At 36.3% G+C, this 23144-nt stretch overlaps 1 protein-coding gene across 3 annotated transcripts in view; it reads left to right on the top strand.

Moving 5' to 3' along the window:
- The window catches only part of KIAA0825 (KIAA0825 ortholog), a 352861-nt gene that overhangs the window by 155091 nt on the left and 174626 nt on the right, over positions 1-23144 (top strand). For all 3 annotated transcript variants that reach the window (XM_031448262.2, XM_031448256.2, XM_064482439.1), the window contains 5 exons: positions 1939-2163; positions 9294-9702; positions 13732-13891; positions 17925-18083; positions 19839-19933. In XM_031448262.2, the coding sequence (XP_031304122.1) occupies positions 1939-2163; positions 9294-9702; positions 13732-13891; positions 17925-18083; positions 19839-19933 (1048 nt within the window). The remainder of the gene's footprint in view (positions 1-1938; positions 2164-9293; positions 9703-13731; positions 13892-17924; positions 18084-19838; positions 19934-23144) is intronic.

Below are 23144 nucleotides of genomic sequence, written 5' to 3'. Positions count from 1 at the left end.
TTCTTTTCCATTATAGCTTATTACAAGAAATCAAATATAGTTCCCTGTGCTATACAGTAGGTCCTTTATCTAATTTATACATAGTAATGTGTATCTGTTGATCCCAAACTCCTAATTTATCCTCCCCCCAACCTATTTCTTTCCCCTTTGGTAACCATGGTTTTTCTATGTTCATGAGTCTATTTCTGGTTTATAAATAAAATTTGTATTTTTTTTTTTTTGGATTCTACATATGAGTGATATTATATGATAGTCTTTCTCTGTCTGACTTACTTCACTTAGTATGAAAGTCTCTAGGTTCATCCGTGTTGCTGCAAATGGCATTATTAGAAATCTAATACATAAATTCTTAAAATGAACATAAGCAAGGAGGGGAAATAAGAGATTTGTAGATATTTAAAAATCCTTGCATCCTTCAGATAAATCCCACTTGATCATGGTGTATGATCCTTTTAATGTATTACTGGATTTGGTTTGCTATTATTTTGTTGAGGATTTTTCCATCTATGTCTATCAGTGATATTGCCCTTTAATTTTTTTTGTGTGTGTGTGATGTCTTTGTCTGGCTTTGGTATCAGGGTGATGATGGCCTCACAGAATGAGTTTGGAAATCTTCCTTCCTGTGAAATTTTTTTGAAATAGTTTGAGAAGAATAGGTGTTAACTCTTCTCTAAATGTTTGGTAATATAATTCACCTGTGAATTATGTCACTGGTAATTGGTCTGTTCATGTTTTCTATTTCTTCCTGATTCAGTTTTGGAATAGTGCACATTTCTAGGAATTCGTCCATTTCTTCTAGACTGTTTCATTGGTGTATAGTTGCTTGTAGTAGCCTTTTATGATTCTTTGTATTTTTCTTGTGTCAGTTATAACTTCTCCTTGTTCATTTCTGATTTTGTTGACTTGGGCCCTCTCTCATTTTTTCTTGATAAGTCTGGCTCAAGGTTTGTCAATTTTGTTTATCTTTTCAAAGGACTATCTCTTAGTTTCATCACCATGGTGGTTTTAACAATGAATTGTCATTTGAGAAATATCACCTTGAAATGTGAAGGGAAAAAAATCACATAGGTGCTCTTCTCTATTGAGTCAAGAGATAGTCCCTGGACTTTCCAGCCATATTAAAAAACAAATAAAAACTTATATTGCATTTATCACACAAGTAATATATAATCATTACAGGTAATAATTATTACAGGAAGAAGGCAAGATGGTGGAAGGGAGGGAAGAAAGAAAGGAAGGAAGGGGGAGACAGAGGGAAGGAAAAGTAAAAGAAGAAGAAGAAAGGAAGAGGAAAATCACCTGAAATTCCATTAGTCAGTGATAATCACCATAAAACATTGTAGAGTACACCTTTTAATTCTTTTTCATATGCATGTAGATATATTTTTCTAATAAAAATAGGTATCTTATTCTTTTCTAACCTGCTTTTATTTTTTTTAACTAATCAACATATGGCTTTATTGCGAAGATAGATATACCTAAGGTAATTAAACAAATCACCAATTGTTGGACATTTAGACTATTTCCAATTTTTCTTTATATTATTTACATAATCATAATTAATTTCTTGGGATAAAGTTCTAGAGAAGGAATAAATATGTTAATAGGTTATTAAAGTGCTAAAGCTTTGGGTATTATTACTAAGTTGCCATCTAAGAAAGTCATACAATTTATATTTTCACCAAGAGAGTCCCCAAAGTACCAGCAAATATTGTCATTCACTGTAATTTTAATTACCATTCCCTTTTAGTACCAAGCAGTAACTTTTTTCCCCAAAATGTTTATGGACAGTTCATCAATTATATGATTTCTAGACCCGAAGAAGTCCTCCTTCCCCATAGCTTTAAACTAGATTATTGAGAAGCCGAATTCCCAGTTGAGCAAGGCACAAAATATTGCCGGATTCTGCTAACTCTAACATGTTGTCTGACTTCAAAGTTTCAACGTACATGGAATCCGAGCCAGAGGTCATCCGATGCTTGAGACTGGCACTGACGGACGCTGTCAAGGACATTGTACAGCAGATAATATCTGTGATGAGCTCTGGGAGAAACGGGGAGACAAGCCTAAACAAGCACCGTGTTCCTGAACGTCTGCGTGAGAGTATTCCAAAAGAATGGAATTATGTCCCGAGAGAAACCAAAAGGAAAGAATCAAGCAAAGGTATACTTCTTTTTCATTAAGAACACATCCCTGAAGAAGCAATTTTCTAAGATATAAGAACAAGTAAAATTCTAAAGATTGTAAGATTTGTAAATTGTAATAGTCTTCTTTCCACCTTGTATTTTTAGGATCCCTAATTTTCGTTACTACGAGCCATATGATCAAAAAAACTAGAAATGAGAACAACTCAAGTGGTTATCTTCTTTACTTAACTAACAGTTCAAAATTTTTTGTGATATTTTGTGTTCCTGTTGGCATTCACAGATTTGTCACATGATTTTAAATCTATTGAGTAATTGAAAATTCATACTCTCAAGAAGATTGCTCTAATATTTAGTTTATTCTTTTTTTGAAATTTTTCCTTTACAACTGCCAATTATTACTTTCTTTTCTCCTGTTAATACACCTACATATGTAGCTTTTAGGTCAAAAATAGCACCCCATTTAGTAGCTACACATACTTTCTTGACAGGGTTTTCTCCCCCCCCCCCCCCAATACCTATGGTTCTGGATTCAATGCACTGTTCCTCTTCAGAGCAATGCATCTACCAAATGTATTTAAGAACTACCGGATACCTACATTATTCATTTTTTTATTAATCAAGTCCTCTCTTCTTAAATGGTTTCTTCCTACCTGGATATTTTTACTTTTGAGAATTAAGAATCCTTTGAATGTATCTTATGTATCCATCTGTATTCATGAATCTTCTTTAGGATTTTTATTTTTTTTTATTTTTTAAAAAATTATTTAGGGCGAGTATAGCTCAGTGGTAGAGTGTGTGCTTAGCATGCAAGAGGTCCTGTATTCAATCCCTAGTACCTCCGTTAAAAAAAAAAGAAAAGGAAAACAAATTAAAATAAATAAATAAATAAATAAATAAATAAATAAATAAATAAATAAATAAATAAATAAATAAATAAATAATTTATTACTTGTCTTTTTTGGGAGGGTAGTCAGGTTTTTTTGTTATTTTTGGTTTTTTGTTTTTTTAATAGAGGTACTAGGGATTGAACCCAGGACCTTGTGCATGCTAGGCATGCATCCTACCACTGAGCTATACCCAGCCCCCTAGGATTTTTCAAATAAAGCTTTTCGCTTTTATTTTCATCTTTAAAGAAGACTATTTTTTCACTAACTTTGAGGAAACGTTCAAGAGTAAAATACTCCAGCTGAACCTACTAAGATCAATTGCGGGGACTAGCCTTTCTTTTATTCTTCTCCATGGAGATCCTAAATAATGTGCCTCTTATCCGGCAACCTGATATAAGAGACTCAAATCAATTATCTATCTTTGACCTTTCATAGTAATGCTTTAATTCTGTCCAAGCCCTATTAAACTGCCTCTGACTCTAGTAAAGCCATTTAATTGAAATGGGAAAATGTCAGCTTTTCATTACTTAGATTCTTCCTCATCTGAGTTGTTGCCATCTCTCTTTATAGGTTTTGGGTATTTCATAGATTTTGAGCAACACGGGAGTCAGGATCTGTAGTTTACATATCATGTCATATGAGTAGAACTTTGCTTATGACTTTCAAGTTGTCAAATTCATGAACATCTTTTTTTTTTTCACAAGCATTTTGGAACTCTTCCATAACAATTCCAAGAGCCTCTGTTTCCCCCCAAATGCTTGCTTTGTAGATACCAGTTCTTGTGGTTTTCCATATTATATGATGCTCATCATAAAATTATCACTATGAGTAGAAGTACAACTTAGCCATGAAGGAGTGTCAAATCACATAAACACATAAAATAAAGTGGTGGAGGAAAGTAACTTTATAAAGCCAGGTGGTTATGACAATAGGAGATCATTGTTTTTCATGTCTATCCTCTTCTAAACTGACAGAGCTCAACATTTATTTTCACTACAATGTATACAAGACACATAATATGTACCTGCCAGACATTAAGTCACTTATTCATTCAATAGATATTTACTAAGTAACTTACTACTACATACCTGGCACTAGTGTTGAGGCCCCAGATAAACTGTGAATAAGGTATCCCGTCTTGGTGCCTGAAGACTAGTCTGTTTCCAGACAGGTACAAGACAATTCTTTGGTGTGTGGGAAGAAAGAAGTCAAAACTGCTAAAATTTCATGCAGAGGTTGTCACTGGAACTTTCCCTTGATCTGTGAGTGAGCCAGTCATGTGCTGGAAACATTGTTGGGGAGGGGCTGAGCAGGGTAACCTCACTCCTTTGTTAGCTTTCAGCATTCAGTAATCAATTAAGGTTGTCCTTTATATTTCGCCATCTAGTTTTAACAGAATTAATCCTCACAAAACACACAGTGGTTTTAACATAGTCCTGTAAATCAACAAATCAACTGCAGTTTAAAACTATTACTGGGAATACAAGGAAGAGTAAATACTGACACAGTGAAAAAGTTCACACTTAGAAATATTTCTAACAAGAGCTGTTCCTCAGCCATATTATAAGGTAGAACAACAATAATCTGATCAGATTTGGACAAAAAAAATTTTTAAAAGGGAAATGTGTGGGAAAACTATTTGAAATACAGCTTCGCATACATTGTTGTTAAACATGAATTCCTCCTAAATGAATATTGTGTCTTGAAATATTAGCTAAAGATAGTTTGAAGTCATCTTGATTAGCAAAAAGTTTCAAAACTAAGCATCCAAAACATGAAGATAAACCTCTATAATCGTTTTCAGCAATGTTTTAAGTCTAATGATATTTAATTCAGTACATTGCAAAATTCATCTAAATGATGAAAAATGTTTAGAGGCCTTTTTTTTTTTTTTTTTTTTGAGGATTCTAACTTAATACAAGACAAATAGTCACTAGCTTAAGGGAACATTTGTCCTTCCTGACACAGTGAAAATGATGGATCATGGAAAACACTATGCTGACCAGCTAAAATGCATTTCTCTATTTCTTTGTCAGCAAATACTGGTACATACAAAACAATGAAGATTTAAACAAATAAATAGTACAATAAATTATACAGTGTAGGAGATTTACTGAAGAGTTGAATGGAAGTTCAGATGTTTCTGATGTAGTTCAGCTTAGGTATTTGCAACCTTCTGTGTCAAAGAGCAAATACACAAAGAACTGTTTGTTTTGTTTCTTTGACCAACAATTAAATGAAAGTTATACCAGAGAATACATTTTCTTACCAATAATTTAGTTTTTAAATAAAAAAATGCCTTATGGGAAAATAGCTGAAGTAATTGTTTTAACTGAAACAATGGATTCTAGAGAGGAAACAACCACAAGGAAAATGTATTTGTGGTGCCATTCACATGCGGATTGTTGAGAAAAAGCAATGTCAGAAATACACCAAAGTGCTACTGGAAGACACTAAGATCATTTATTTTATAAAAATCAGAAATAATAGTTTTTATAAAAACCAGTATCACTTACGAAAATATCATAGGTGCACCTTTAAGAACTTATAAGTAGAATTTTCTAAGATGACTTAAAATATTCCAAATAAGAGTTTCAGTGATTTTTGAACATTTTTCTTAAAAATACAAAAATGAAGTATTATTCCCTTTATCTGCAAGAACAACTAATTGACATATGAATGATGAATATTTATTAGTCAAATTTCAAAAACAGCCTTTGCCTTTGATAGTTGAGACTGAAAAACAAGTGTCATGATTTCACAAGCATGGTTAACGATACACTTGTTCCATGTGGATCTATGTATGTTCATGGAGTGGCTTTTCCCCCCTGACACCCATTAAAACCAAGTATTGAAACAAACTAAACTTATAACCTGTCATTTGAATCAATGTATCATAAACTGTTAAAGCCCAGATTTTAAAATAATAAAGCATATTAAATCATATTATCTGAACTCAATAATTTATTATTAACATTATATGCCATTAATAAACAAAATTTAATTATAAAAATTTAATTATGTTAATTAATTAAAATTTAAATACAATTAGAATTTATTATATAATAAATTACCATTATTAATTGTATGATTAATAAATAATTAAAATTAATTATAAGATATTATTTGTATTTATCGAGTTTATTATAAATTTCCTTTCTGAATGTTTTATAATCCACAAAACATATTATTACAGTCACTAGTACATGCATAGGAAGGAAAAAATGATAAATATATAACTATACATCTCTTATTGCATTCATTCAGAGACATCTTTTCACACTTTATCAGCTCTGAAATTGGGACAGCTCTTACAATATATTACATGTATATGACTTAGACAGAATTCAACTTACTTAAATAAAGACAGAAAAATGAGTATGTGGCATTCTTAAAAGATCCCTCCCTGGTGTGTTGTTAACATCATCATAGACTCAGAGATTCTGTGATTAGTAGAATGGATTTGTCATCAGCCTGAATGTTCTAAATGGAATTTGCCTTAAGCTTTAATAAAGTAGTTGGGGATTTGAGTACCTGCAATCCTCAGATTTTATAAATATCAGTAGAAGTGCAGGTGTGAAGAGAATTGGTAATCTTTACCTGATATCAATTTAGATTGTCAAATGTTTACTCAGTATGTGCAGTTAAGCCCTCTTTAGGATTAACAGAAGGTAAGATATAATCTTTTAACTCAAATACCCAACAGTAGAATAGGGAATATGAGACACAAACACATACAGAACAGTAAAAAATTTAAGATAATTTAAGAATACTAAGAAGAGTGGTTTCTCAATTTGCTTCATCTATATTTTAACCCTCATCTAAACATACGCATTTGAATTTAAAAAAATTTATTGAGGAACTATTTTTACCAAGTACAGATCTAGGTGTTTTAACATTTATTATATTATTTAATACAACAATTGTATGAGATCATTGAATATATGTTGGGCCCATTTTTTACAAACTTATAAAGACTACTCCAGTTAATTTAGAAAATGATTCCTAAATTGCCATGAGATTCTGAGGAATCACTTGGCTAGACATATGTTTTCCAAGAACTTTGCACTTTTTTAGAGCAGAGTGACTTCTTTAAATGTCACAGATATCTTGAAAAATCTTTCACATTGTTTCGTTATTTTTGTTCAGCAAAAACAGTAAAAAAAAAAAAAAAAAAGTTTTCCTGAAGAACTCAAAGCTACCTTCTTTTGATTTTTCACTCAGTCCCAGTGTTCAAATTCAACCATGTATATAGTGGATTGAAACACAGTGTCTGGCTTTGTGGGATACTTGAGGAATGAGGAGATTTTTTTGCATGCTCTTGAGGAACTTTTAGTCTAGTTGTAAAGACAACTCATGAATACATCAATAACAATATAACATAAAGAATAATAGATGATAATACAGAAGATAAACTTGACACATGTTGCCAAACGTGACCTAATTACCAAACAGTCGTACGGATACCATGTTCAAATAAATTCGTTGGAGGAAAGAACTTTGAATCAAGAGTTGAAGAATATATATGAATGACCCATGAAGAGAGAGTGTGTTCCATGTAAGCAAAGAGGATAAAACAAAGAGAAGTTTCACAGAAACTGGCTGAGGCAAGACTGTGGAGTGTTTTGACAGTGATGCTCCGGAGGCTGATCTCATAACAGCGGAAAAACAGCTAAGACAATTGTAACAGGGAAGTTAGATAATAAAGTCCATAGCATAGGAATCTGGCTTTACAGTTCAGGAGGGGAGTTGGGCACAGTCTGGAGCAGGGAGGTGAGCTAGGAGAGTACTGCTGTAGTCCAGATGCCATTTTGAGGAAGGGCTTGAGCAGGTCGTCGCCATGGTCACAGTGCGGTAAAACTGGATATCAGAGATGAGGGAGTAGGAGGATTTATCCCTGGTCTGGTATGCAGGGTCAACAGGAATATTTAAGATTTAAAAGGACGGAATGGAGGGAAGGACAATGTGAGGAGAGGAGGGAGGGAGGGTTGGGAGGGCCAAGGCAGTCTGGGAGGAAAACTGAATTTGGTTTTAGTTATGGTTTCAGTTAATGATGACTAGGACAGAGAAGGGAAGTGCCTATCAGGGAGCTGGAGTTGTAGGATTGCTATCCTTGAGAAAGGCCAAGACTGAAGATTCTAGAATCATTTAGAAGAGTGCTCTCAACTAGGAAGCTAGGGGACATTTGGCAATGCTTTAGAGATATTTGTGTTCATCACAAATGAGGAAGACGCCACTGGCATCTAATGAATGTAGGACAGAAATTCCACTAAAACATCCCACACTGCACAGGTCAGCTCCTTACAAGGAATTACCCGGCCCCAAGTGTCAATGGTGCCAATGTTGAGAAACTCTGATCTAGAGAGGGAGGATCAATAAATCCTTCAGAGAAATGACCCCAAGTCAGGGAGAGTAGAATTATGTCACTAGGTCAAGGACTCCTTAGCAAATACGTTTAAGAGGGGTTAGTAGAAGTGGAACTAGCACAGGACACAAAGAAGCAAAGGAGAGTAATAGAAGTAAACATGAACCAGTTTGTTGATTCTTTTATTCAACAAATATTTAAATGAACAACTGTTACAGATGAGGGGCTAAGTGCTTGGGATGCAGCAGTGCCTTCCTAGAGCTTATATTCTAGTGGGTGGAGATAGATAACGAACAAACAAAGGCGATTATTGTTAGGTGGTGGTAAGTGCTGTAATAAAGGCAACACAATGGGGTCTAATGACAGGGAGGGCCTGGGGGCTGGGCTGGGAGGGGCCTGAAAGGACTGCTTTAGATGGGATGGTGAGGGGAGCCTCTCGGAAGAGGCGACATTTGGATTAAGAATTAAAAAAAGAGGAGCCAGTTCCAACAAGAGCTGGAATGATTCTGTCATGGATTCCAGTGAGGGGAGGAGAAAGGCTTGAGGAAGGACCAATGACCACAACGAGGTCCAGCAGGAGTGCCTTTGAATTTGTTCATTAGGAAGACATTGGACCCTTTAAGGCTGCAGCCTTAATAGATGAAAATTTAAGTAATGATTCTGAATTTTCCAATCTTCATTTGTGGGAGAAAAAAGAAAGTTTGGGGACTTGGGGAATTTTAGGCAGCACTGCTGAGGACCGCTGTAGAGTTCTGTCAGAATATGTCAGGCACTTGCTCCTCCCGACAATTTTCTCCACAGAAATTAGACATCCCCACACAACACTCAAAACAACACAGTGAGGGAATGCAGATGCTAATATTAATCATACCTTTTCTTTCTTTTCTTCCCCAGGCGTCACAAGGCTTGTGGCTCAGGCGGTGTCTATTGTAATCAGCGAGTTACCTACAGTGATTGCATGTTTGCCTCCCCCAATTAAATACTTCTTTTTTCTGTCTGAGAGAAAAATGTCAGAAAACTTTTTTGAATTGAAGAAAGCTGGCCTGCTTGTCTGGAACTTGATTGTAATTATATGTCGGATATTTGAGGATGGAAACACTGTGGAACTTTTAACAGGTGCCTCCCTTGACAGCTGGAGTAAAGACAAACTCAGTCTAATCTGTGCGTGTTTGGAAAGCATCATGGGAGAGCAGACAACCAACCCTCATCAAATGACCCAGAAGGTCCTACGGAGCATTGAGCAGCAGAAACCCAACTGGATTGAATGCCAATTTTTGAAAGCAAGGAAACTGAGCACCGAATGGTAAGGTGATGTTTTTCTTTGACCGAATTTCAGCAAATACATGCACAAAAACAAAATCACCAATAAACAACCACCACAACAAAGTACTGTCAGATAGGCAGCAGTGCTATCGTTTTGCTGATAACTTCACGGGAACTTTGATGAATACAGAAAAAGATAAATATTCCATTAAAAACTGGATTGTTAAACGTTCCTTGTCTTATTAAAATTTGAACCCCACTGATACACTGGAACATTATACTTGTTTAGTCACCGTCTTAAGGTTTCTGATTAAAAGGGTAGTAGTTAAATCCAGGAGAATTTGGTTTCACTCCTTTTCAGTGTGCAAACAGGTATCTAGTGGATAGCCTGGAGCTTTTTGCAAATGGATTGGGCATGGAGATTAAATTAAGAAGGAATTAATGGATATGAAGGCTCTTTATTGCTCTCTGTGTACCTGATTGTCAAAAAGGTACACATTTTTCATCTGGTAACGTAAGAATCCCAGAGGGCGACTGGGGCATATCACACTCAAGCTATAAACACACCCAGCTGTTTCTCTATGAAAATGTCAGCCCTCTCATAGGTTTGTCACCGAGAACCAAGTGATTTGTGGTATTGTGAAAGATCTTTAAGGGCCCCTGATGAATTTAAATATGTACATGGAGTCCTCCTGTCTTAAAATTAGTCTTCAGTATAGAATTGCATGATATTGATAAAGGAGTTTTGGCTCATATGGCCTACAGATCACTAAGGCAGCCTCGGGTTTGTTTTTTTTTTTAACACCACTTACACACACTGTCCCCCATTCTTTCAAAATATATTCATGTTGCTAGAAGATACTATTATAACTTTCTGCCTGCAATGACTAAAAGTTGTTACTTTTCCTAGTACATGGCACTAATCAAGAGCTCAGGCTTTGAAATCAGATGGAGAAATACAAATCCCTCGTAAGTGGGCCGTCTTGTGAAAGTTATGGAAGCTCTCAAAGCCTCATTTTCAGGGATGACACCAAGCTGGGAGAATGGTTTTGAAAAATGGAATAACATTTGTAAAGTTCTTAACATCAACCTTAGAACTAGTAAGCATTCGTTATTTATGAACTATTAAAATATGTTGTACTCACTGTTTAGGTAGCAAATACTCTTTACTGGTTTACATTCATTTGTTAAGACTTTACATTCATCCAAATGGGGAAATGTGATTTTCCTGGTCTTGTCGTCCTGACTTCTAGAAACTTCCTTCTGGGGCATCCCATGGGTAGGAATAACAATAGCAGTCAGGAGAATGCTTAGCAGCATTGACAGTGACCTTCTTAATCTTTACATTTGCATTCCATACCAATTTACACGCTTTAATTCAAAGACTAAAAGATTAAGGCCGCATGTCATTATCCATGGCAGTGGGTATAAAAGGGAGAGAGAAGAAGAGTAAAAGCAGTGGATCTGATTATAGTTATAAAGTTAAATTGACGATACTGATGAATTAGGAGCTTCTCCATCAATAAGATCAGTTTAAAGTAATATCTTGAATATACCTGGGGCTACCTACCAGAATTCATAAGTAAAAATTTTTCCTTAAAAGCTGATTTTAGTTTTTAATAAGCAGCACCAACACATCCGGCATCTCCTATAGTCGGAAATTGTCTAGCAGATATTTGGCTGATTAGCTGTCCATTGCAACATGTACCCAAAATAAAGAATTGCTGATTTTTAAAAATGTTTTACAGCCCTCAGAGATCTTGAATGCATATTATGTAACTTGTAATTAGCATAACGCTATGTGTTTCTCAATTTCTTAAATAATACCAATATACAAAAATGCAGATTTAAAATTATTTCATTTATTTGAAAAAGAGTTAAAATTGACCTACAAAGTCACTTTAGGTAATCTCTTATGAATTTGGGTGCTACAGAGATGTTTCATCTCGATTTTGATTTCAAGTTGATTACCTAAGATACACATGGACTTCTACCTCTATGCATTTCTCACAAATTGATGATTATTTCGTTCACAGATCTATACCATGGGGAAAACGTATTTTAAACCATGATGTCTATATATAGGGGGAGGGTTGCTTTGCCTTTACCATATTTTTTTTTGAAGTATGAGCATATAAGCATTTAAATTAAAATAGTTCTTTTAAGATAAATGAAATCTTAATTCCTCATGAAGATTACCTTAGAACGACACAATATCATTTAGATAGACTTCTTTCACTTGCATCCAGATTTAACTTTGATTTTATGGAAATTGTGAGAATAACTGCAGTGGAAAGGTGGCAGCTATAAGCAGTGCTGTCTGAAAGCATTACTATTCATTAAAATAACCTTCACTTTGTAGTAACACTCAAGCTGTAAACAGTCAACTTAGATTCTGGAGAACACACAGCCCAAAAAGTAAAGAAATGTCTGTCTTTGCAAAGTAATTTGTCGAGTTGAAGATTATTGTTTTTCATCATGGTGACCCTGACTTGGCTGGCTGGGTGCATATACAGATTAAGATTAATGCAGTTATTCCTTGGCTAAGGTCTGCCTCTTTCAGGGCACATTCTCCCTAATGACATGATTGATAGGCAGTCCCAAATCCAGAGAGGAACTCATTAATCATAGCATTGACTGAATCCAATCATTTGCTTCACCTGCACAGTGATGGACAGGAAAGGATACAACTCAGGAGCTGACACTGAGACACTCCTTTGTCAGAGGGCCTCAACTTTTTCACTGCCAGCCTCTACAAAATCTGACAAGAAATTTTGCTTGCCGCCTGTATGCAGCTTCAAAAAATATATTTACAAACTTCTTTCGTTGCAACAGGGTCTTTTTTGTTTGTTTAAAGATTTACTCCAGCTAATGAATGTTTCTAAGAGTACGATTTACTTTATTTCTTAGCAAGACTTATATAATTGAAAAGTTCTTTTTTTTTTAAAGAATGTTTTGAAGCTACATGTGGAAGCAATATAAAAGTTAATGTCCAGCAGCTGGCTATCATTTGGTTCAGTCTTCAGGTCAGCGGCACTGACTCTTAGCAGAACTAATTTTATAATCATGGCAAAATCTCAGTAATGAACTGCAGTATAGAGCTGATTACACCACAGTAAATTTCATTTAGCCTGGGAAACAGTGGAAAACCAGGCGTTTTCTTAAGACTTAGACTGCAAAGCCTAATATGATCCCAATAGCAATTGTAATAAGGAAATTAGTGTGGAATATAGATGATGTAAGTTGAATATCATGATTTATGTTGCACTGGTATGGCTCAAGAATTTTAAAAAATTATGTCATCCATTATTACTATGTACATAATGTTTAAAATCAATAATAAGCATATGAGTTCCTATAAAACAAACATTTCACATGTATAATTTGCACGTTCCTAGTGTGGTTGTAATAGACCCTTTTCCTGAAAGAATAAGAAGCAGGGTGGTGACTTTTGCTGAGTATCTGTTAACCTAGAAGAAACAGGAGGGTCATATATATTTAAAAGGCAACAAGTGTCAAAGGCCAATTTCAAATGCGCAGTGGTAAGCACTCCTGCAGGAAGCGCCCGGCCTGTAGTTAGCATAGTGGTCTCCCCTTTTGGCACTTTAATTCGTCTTTAATGTGTTCTCAGACAGGTGTAAAGAGTTCTCGACAAAAGACAGAATACCAAAGCTATTTCTGGCCTCAAAGATACTTTTTATCCTCAAAGAGAAAATACAAATTATTTCTTACATGTTCTTAAAAAGAGATGTTTTGTTTTCATCCCATGACTGTAGCAATTTCAACAATTGCAGTAATGGGAAAATGTTTTATACGTAGGAGTATAAATGCAATAAAGAAATGTTTTAAAAGGGACGATTCAGTTTTTTAAAATGCTTTCAGGTGCTTAGTTCTAAGGCACTGTTTATGTGAGCTGCAGCCGTTTGGGAAGGCTTACCTACTTGAGCAAAGTCTTTATGGGTGCTTTGAATGTGAGATTCACATCGACTCTCCACACTCAATCTCTTTGATTATTTTCCATCTTTACAATTCTCTGCCACTGATACTTACATGCTTTCTTTGTATTTAGTGCATTTATGACAATAGAGAAAAGCACAGCCGTAGAAGAAGGAGAGACTGCTCTTGAACTGACTGAGCAGAAAATAAACATGATGGTCCTGGATGTCTGCCACAAACCAGGTGGCAGCGAGTACCTAAGGCAAATTTATCACATCATGCGGCTCAATGAGGTAGGGAAACGGCCTTTTTACCAAGCAATTAGGTGTGTACTGGCCTGAGGCAGCGTCTGCTGGCAGCTAAGGGTTAGTCAAGGAGGTGATAATACTTCTTAAAGTCAATACCAAACTCAATATTGCATTATTAATAGAATCTATTCAGCCCCGGCTGTGCTGCATTTGTACAGCAGAAGCTTCACCGAAACAATGTAGGTTTTATTTATATGGTTTAAACAATAACACGGCTCATAAAGTCAGTTTGGTTCTGAATTGTACAGACTAGAGGTGTAGTTTGGGAATTGTGTATTTGTGACCGTTAAGCTGATGTGAAAATCTGGTGTTTGTGAGATGAAGCATTTTCTGAAGGGAGATGTAGCTCTTCCCTTGTAGACATCACACTGGCGTTGGTGAAGCTGAAGATTTCTTACCTAAAGAGGAACTTCGGAAGAATATTGAACTATATTCGAGAGCAACTAGATTAAGCCAAGAAAATGCATTAATGCATGGACACTGATTAGAACCAACATTATGCTTGTCCACCTCTCTGCTGGGTTAGGCCTCTGACCTTGCATGTTTCTGGCTGTTTTAGCAAAAATGTAGAGTGGGTATCTCAGTTATTGAAATGATACAAGTTTGCTAACTTACTCAGGTTTTTAATTTGATAATAGGTATCTGGATTTGTGTGTGACATCTAATGTGAATTAGAATTATGTTTATATTCGCAAACACATGAATGCATTTTTAGGAATAATAAAAAGGGTATAATATGAATAATGTTACGATACAGTGTTTTATCTCAATGAGGTAGGCCTTAAAAACCATAAATTTCCGAGGGTGGATTAAACTCTACCACAGCATTTACAACTCAGTTATGTAAATGTTTTCCCCGCTATTATCTATGTGAAAGTTACTTCAAGTAAATCTTGTTTTTCGGCTTTTTGAGAGGTGACCAACCAGTCAGTAAACAGGTGACGTAACAATGTACTCAGGGATCACCTGCGAAGGATGCGCGGGCTTTGTAGCTATGAGAAGTGGTCTTGTTCCAACAGTAACACAACCTATTCACTCTTGCTAATGATCTCTCTTGGTTTTTTTTTAAAGTTTTCCATTTGGGGAATGCAGGAACCCGTGGTTTTAAGGCTAATTGAAAGGCCTCCACTGCGAAGTCATGGTCTTCATTGGCATGTCCACCTGGCCACCTAGATTGACAAAGTAATTGTAGTAAATGAGGCACAGATGTTATAGTAAGATTACCCAGAAAGCCTTAGTAAAATGGCGTCAGCCTCCTTCTGAGCACAGCGATGGCTGGTATACGCTGCCGAACTGATAGAATAGCCCTCTCTTTCAAAGTTCCGTAACTCGGGAAAGATTGGTAATCACCAATAAGCAAAATCAACAAAAATCAGGCTGGCTATTTGTTGGCCATCAGCCACCTCTGGTATTCAGGAAATTCAGAGGCGGTTTTTTCCCTCGGAGAACTTGTGGAACTCTGAGCTTCGGAACAGGTATGCTCTGAGATCTGATGGACCTAAGACTCTCTGCTGGGACACATTTTGATTAAATTCAAAGTTACAATTTTTCTTTCATAACAACTGAGTATGCTTGCTGTTTTCAAAACGTCTGTCAGATAGGAAGTCAAACTAAGTAGTTGGTGGTTTATTGTGCTGAGTGAGACACGGTGCTGCTAGGTAAGGGGAATATTGTGAGGTGAGGCTAGAACCAAGGGAAGTAGCCAGGCCTCTGCCTTGTGACAGCTTAAATAACACAGGCAATAAACAAACACCAACACGAGGGTGACTGAGTGACTAGTGTCGTACTTACGGCCGCTTTTATACTGTGAGGCATTGTTATCCTGTAGGTGAAATTGCACTGTGATGTTTCTTCGTTTGATGAGTAATGCTGAGTCTTTTTTTAGCGCTTTCAGGTGTGCTGCTAAATATTACTCAAAAACATAATTACAGATACTGGCCTGGGTGAGTGGAAGAATAGGTGTGCCTGGGTTGAGAGACAGGGAATTAATGAGAGAAAATGAATTTTTTAAATGTTTGTCTTTTGAGATAGTGTCCAAGCCCTGAAGTCCAAATGGTGGTTGAATCCTGGCCATGAGCACAGATGAGAGAGGCTGTGACTGTAGACTTGGTGACTTTAAATGAGGATGGTAGTCGAACTCATAAGACTGGTGGATTTTTTCAGTGGAGAGCAACAGAGAAGTGATTACGGGTAGAGGAATAAGCTTTGATGTTACTGTAAGGAGTGTGCTCAAGAAAGGATGTTCAAAGAAGAATGTGTTGCTTCTAAAGAAACAGATCACATTAGCAGTAAGTCTGGTTAAAGTGGTGCCACAGAAAATCTGGGGCTTTTAAGAAGGGGCAGTGACAAGTGTCAGTATAACAGAGAGGTCAGAGAAATCCACAAGGGAGAAAATGCCATTCACTGTGTTCACAAATTGGAACGGACTTCTTTCCCTTTTTTGAATTGTGGAAACAAAAAAAGCCCAGCTATAGCCACGTAAGGGGAAATCAGTGAGAGATTGTTATTAGCTAAAACAAAGCAGTTTTTCAATGAAAGGGGGGTGTTTTATTCCTTTTTAAATATTTATTTTCAGAAATCATGAGAGAGAAAAATATTCAAAAATCTAAATCTAGGCATACAGTTTTTTTCTGATGGCTTTTTCATTATCTAACAGTGTTTAGTGAATCCACGTGTGTGTGTCACATGCCACAGAATTAATCATTCTAAAGAGATAAGGTCCACAATGAGCAAGTTTAAGAAATGTTAGCTTAAGCAGTGGTTTCTTTTGATTTGTACGTTTTAGGATCTGAAATTTGCCTCCTGTGGTGAATACAATGGGTGTTCTCTAGTCATGAAGTTACAGAGACACAGGGAAACTGTCAGGGAGCTGAGACCAGAGGTTTGGCTTCTCTTTGACTCTACCAGTCTCCCCTGTGACCTCAAGCTTGTCTCCTAACCTTTCAGAGGCAACTACTGAACATGGTGTGGGCCAGAGGTTCTCAAACTTTCCCGTACCTACCAGTCTCCTGGGAAGTCTTGTTAACAGGCAGATCCTTATCTTGGGGTAGGGGCTGAGGGTCTGCTTTTCTAACATGCTCCCAGGTGAGGCTCATTCAGCTGGTCCACGCCCCAGGCTTTGAGTAGCAAGGGTTTTCCATATGACCCTTGACGTCCTTTTCAGCTCTAACAATCTGAACCTAAGTCCTAACCCTAGCCTTGAAGAAAAAATTATATTGTGACATAGTAAAAATCAGGAGAACATTTCTGTTATATTAATAGTATAATATTAATTATACTGATAGTTTGTGGGAAACTTTTAAGTCATTTAAGTTTATCACTTTCCAGAAGGAATCTTGTAAAAGTAAATTCGGGTTATTCACCTTTTTATTTGTGGATGGAAAATGAGATATAATGCAGTAGATTGACATTTTTTTTTTTCCCTAAGCTGTCTCTGGCAGTTGGGGTAAAATTAAAATTACATATTTTGAACTTCTATTGAACCGTCATATTTTTCAGTCCACAGCAGGAAACTAGAGTTTAGGAGCTCACACTGTAATTAATTCTTCCTAGAGTGCACTGCTTGTAGTGAATCATCAGAGTATTTAGCACTCTGCTGAGGCTGGGGCAGGTAGCAGCTACACTTAATGAATGAGCGAGTAGTCTTGTACTGTGAGTAGTCACGCACCTAAGTTAAGCTTTGGTAACCAGACATGTTTACATGTGAACCGATGACAAGATGATGCCTATTAAAAAGATTCTGTTATATCAAGTGTACATTCATTCTGTGAGAATTTGTTAGATGGTTTTCTAATCTGTCCTATCTATTAGGTGAACCTGTTTTTGCTGGGTTTATTGCAATCCTAATTGCTATGTCCTCTATGTTTCTTCTGAAAAGGTATTCTGTCCTATGGCAAGTAATACACTGGAATCTAGCAAATGTGCTGAAAGGGTACATTTAAATATTGACCAGTTTATTTTTAAAGAGAATATATGCTTCCTACCATCACAACTTGTAATTTGTTTTTTCCCCTTGAAGGAATATTTAAAAGAACAGCTGTTTTCTATGACTGGTTCAGAGCAAAAGCCTTTACCCATCCGACCTTTAAGGACAACCTTGAGGAGCATGGAAGATCAGCCCTCTGCCTTTAACCCTTTCCATGTGTACAGGGTGTTTAGTGAAAACATGCTAGATCAGGTATGTGGAAATTAAATAGTAAATTTAATTAAAACTGGGGGTTTTGTGTTTGAATATTTACTCATAAGCTTTTTTCTCTGGGAAGCAAGAGGTCTTGTTTGTGTGGTCTGCACAAATTGACTTTGGGGAAGTTATTTTACTTTCTTTCTGTTTATCAAACTGATTCGTATGTTCAGTCTATAAAATTTAACTTCTGACCAGGTCAGTTCACTGTAGGGGGAGGGAGGATCTGCTCAGCTATGTCTGTGGAAGGCCCGAGACAAGGCAGCTTTTCTCAGCCTTCTCGTCCCCGGCCACCCCCCAATATACATACTCACAAAACACCTTGCAATCTATATGAATTTATATAATTTGCCAAGTAAATTATGGAAGTTTTAAATTAATTATAAATAGAGCATTGAGCTCCTATTTTAAGCGGCATGAGGTAACTCTGAGGTTTTGTAACCCTAAAAACATTCCTGAATTTACAATGAATTTGTTAAATCCTAAAGTCAGTCATTTGGAATAAAGTCAATGTGATAAACACCACACATTTTTTAATGTCAGATTATGCCATTGTATAAGCTGCATGTTTCGTAGTTACATTAAAAAGCTCAACTTTATGCCAAAGTGCTTGAAACCTAAAGTTGCTCTTGCTTTGTTCATTCTTATGGTGCCTTTTCCCAGAAGCCTTCTGACAGTGTTTGAACTAACAGGGCAGAAGAGAAGGATTGCTTGACCTAGAGCTCTGACGAAAATAAGAATTAAAACAATGGCCTAATTCGGGATGCAGATAATAATTTTACCATGCCTGTTACAGCCTGAGTCTGCATTCATCAATAGTGTAGTAGAGTAAGACCTTCAGATGCTGACAACCCGGGGCAGAATTCTCCTGCTCTATGACAGGATTGCAGTGCTCCATTAATCAGCAGGTGACAGGGCACAGTTCTTGTTGGATTTTAAACATTGGCCTGCACTCTTATTATGAAAACTATTTAGTTTGAAGGGGCATAAACATCTATAATACTTTAAAAGCAAACATTTTGTCTAAAAATTTTGAGTTTACTGGCTGCCTTCCTGTGTTGTACATTAGATTCCTCCAACCGTAGATAATCATTGTAGCTGTTAAATTCTCCTCACTTCATTTAAATAAATGGCATGTTGTATTCAGTTCTGAATTATGAGGTTATCTTTCACAGTAATTTTTCTCCTTCCTTTGTTGTGAAATTATCTATTAAATGAGAAAAAAGAATTATTTATGTTAATCATTTACAGGTCCTTGTAAGTTCCCCTGTAAAGCATTTTCTTAACTGACAATATTAATATCACACTCAAATTAAGCTGTGTCTTGTAATTTGAGCCATAGCACTTCTAAGTTTTTTTTTTAATCAAAAAACTCTGGGTGTTCAAAAAAAAAAAACCCTATAAATTGATATGTGGAAAAGTTGCCAGTTATTTTTGCTTTGTTTTTCAAAGAGTCACCCTTTCAGAGAAACTTGTTGGGCAGATTCCATTAGCACTTGGAAGAATAACGACTCAAGAAATTGATTTATATTTTTATAAATAATGGCTACATCCCCAAATGGATTTATAAATTAATTGCTGTCTTATTGGAATAAAAACCTTCTTCTGTGGACATGATTGATGTTATCTGTCTAAGTCCTTGTTCTGGACCCCCCTCCTTCTTAGTTAGTCTATCACAGCTGGAGCTTTAATTTACTGATCATATTAACTCTGATTAATAACTAACAATAGCATCTTCTCATTTATCAACAGTCAGCCATCACAAAATGGAACTGGAATTGGTCAAACTTGCTGCCAAATTATCTGGGACTGGATAAGATGACCTTCAGTGTGCTGCTCAAAAACAGGTAATACTGTTGGGGATTTGGGGGATATAGTTGGAGGAAAAGGATATATATCTTTTATATATAGGATGTACATGAATATATAGATATATCTGAATTACACAAAGTATAGTTTCTAAATGCTGTTTTTCCATAGTAAACATTTGCAAAAGGCATGGAAATTTTTTTCTGAGATGAAATTGGTTGTTTTTAGTCTGAAATTTTAAATATTCTTGACTTTGTGTATATAATAGTTCAGTATTGTAAACAGCTAAAGTTACTGACTTGAATGTCATTATAATGCTATGCCTTTGTTTACAACAATTTAATGAATGCATACAAAATGCCAAGCCAAATCAACTAGTCTAATCAGGGGAAACATATAAGTAAAACTGTCATGATTGAATTTTTTGCTTTTCAGCCAGTTATTTTGGCACCATCTTGCTTTGGTCTCAGTTGCTTATTACTTAACACACACATGCATACGCACATACACATACACCCCAGGACGACCCAATAAGACGATAATATGATTTCAGCCTAGGAGCCTATACATGTAATTTATTTTGCACAGAAGTATAAATATTTTCTTTATATTTTGGATTAGTTAAAATGTTTCTTTTCCCATACCTTTGTAGTTTTCAGTGAAAACTATAAGGTGTAAATTTAAAATTTAGATTTCTCTATTAAAGTATCACATTTTCACATAAGGTATACATGTGCGAGACTGCTTTCATTTTCAGGTGCCATCTGTTTGCTGTTGGTAAGTAAGTACTATTTTCTATATGATCTTTGTGATGTATAATATATTTTCTTAATCTTTTTGAAAAAAAATTAAGTATCTTTTTTTTCTAAAAGACAATAAGAACAGTGGAATAGTAGAACTGTCAGGTTATCCTTGAGAAATCTGGGTGCATATAGGAAAATATCTTGAGAGAGAGAGTCCAGTATTTCCCAGATGAAAGTTTGTTTGTTTGTTTATTTTTTAAGGCAGCTTTATTGGCAAGAAAACCTGTAGCTTAGATGTGTGGCCACAGTGGTGTTCCTAGTATTTCATCCCTGAATGAAATTCGCCCACCCATCATGGACAAAAGTGAACAATCCAGAAGCTTCCCCATCAAGGAGAGTCTTATCCCAGCAAGCTCACCACCTAGCAGGCAGTAGTTCAGAACGCACCCTATTAATGCACAAGTCCCCCACAGGTGCTCCTATCCTGTCCGAAAGTTGCTTGGAGAGATGGGAGGTGGGGGTGGTAGAGGAGAGGCCAGGTCTTCTGTTGAGTCTGTGGTTACATGATGTTAACACAATGTTAAATGTCTGTCTGAAAACACTAGGAAAGATAAGTCATTTTCTCCCTGCTCTTTGGAAAGTTTTGAGCTTATGTAGATGAACTATATTTTCCTAAGATTTTTCAGCTGTGACTTGTTGCTTCTAATCCACTAAATGGTACTCAAGGGGCAACACATCCTTCAAAACTTACTGCATAATATTGGCATTTAGGTGAATTTGTGTTTTAACAAAAATTGCATTTGTTATTTTTGTTTAACAACTTTAGATATACCTCAGTTAGGTGAGAGCTGTTCGAGTCTATTTACCTGAGATATTATGTGTGGGACTGATTGGGAAAAAAAGAACTCTCACGAATTTAGCCAGAAGTAGCAGGTCAAAACAGTTCTTTTGGAAAAGTGTCATGAATTTTTAATAGAAACAGCTAGAATCTCATCTTAGTAAGAGCCTTAGATTTTAAAAGAATGGTATGAAAAGCATTCTGTTCTAACTACCACACACCACACGCTACAATGAATATAATTGATCTACCTTCGAAGGATGAAAGACACCTGAGAGTTTTTAATCTCTTTTAGCACTTTCCCATTTATTTTAAGAATGTTATTTATGAGACTTGATTAATATTGAACTGGTAAGGAAATTTTTTTTCCTGTTATTTTCTCCGAGAGACTCTCTTGTTTGGATTTATCTGAAATGCTGATTTCTTGAAAAAAATAGTGCATTGAATTTTTGACAACATGGTTATTTGAAGTTATGTGTCTCAAAAATGAGACCACAGAACATTGAGCTTTTAAAATGTTGTATGTGCTATCCTACATCTAAAAAATGATGCTTCTTACATACAACCATGATCTCAGAGAGTAGGCAGAAGACAAAGAAGAAAACCTAGAGTAGCTCAGCAGAATATGCTTAGTTCTTTTACCCAAACTTACCAATTAAACAAATCACTTACTCTCTTTGTGTCTCTTTAATTGGACATAGATTTGTACTAATCTATCTCTACACAATGGTTGCGTGCATATATGGTGTTGTAAGTGTTGTCTGGGGACATAATGCTATGAAGAAAAGTGAACTCAAATACATTAATAGGAAAAAGTTGACGAGAAGGGAATACTTTCTGTTCACCTCCTAAATTCCTTTGTGTCTGACTTCAAACTTAGTATCGTAAGTAGACCGTCTGTGGACTAACTCTCCGCACTCCAGTGCCCTGAGAGAACCAGCCCTCCCTCACTCCCAGAACAGGAGGATGGAGACGGGAAAGCAAGATTCCTGGGCCCTCTGGCCAGTCCTATTGTGAATTTACTTTAGGAAAGTTACCTAAACTATTCGACTTTGGATTTTCTTATCTTTAAAGTTAAGTAATGATGATAATATGTCTACTTCATAGAGATTGGTGACACAGTCAAGAGACTGTTAAAGGATGTGGAGTGTTTTTGAAAGTTTAAAATACGTATTTAGGAAAGTGGTAGCACTAGTGTAATGCATTGTTAGTGTCTGACCAGGTAAGGAAACAGTCAAGGTCATTTGGGGTCAGTAGGGAGTTGGAGGTGGGATTTGGAGCAGTCAGGTTATACCTGAAGTTTCATATATGGAGGTTGTGTAGACTCCAGGCCTAAACCAGTCCCGAGGGGCAAACAAGCATCAGGTTAGGGAACAGGCGGCAGGCCCACAGGTCTGTAAGACAAACCGTGAGAAGTTGAGCGAGGAGGAGGATCTAAAGGCCTGTGAGCAACACTGGAGGTAAAGGCTCAAGAGATGAGCACTTGAGGGACCGTTCAGTTACATGAAAGAGGAGATATGTTGGTACAATGTCTGCATCTGAGACAGTACTGGCCCTTGTGCCACAGCAGATTCTATGCTGACTCCCAAGACAGAATACATCTTAAAGTGGCTGCCTGAGTCCTTGGCAGGGATGGGAGCTCTGCCCACTCAGGCATCATCTCAAAAC

The sequence above is a fragment of the Camelus dromedarius genome, chromosome 3 (assembly GCF_036321535.1).
Source record: "Camelus dromedarius isolate mCamDro1 chromosome 3, mCamDro1.pat, whole genome shotgun sequence".
Lineage (NCBI taxonomy): Eukaryota > Metazoa > Chordata > Mammalia > Artiodactyla > Camelidae > Camelus > Camelus dromedarius.
Note: the sequence above shows the minus strand (reverse complement) of the source record. Positions and strands in the feature narration are given on the sequence as shown.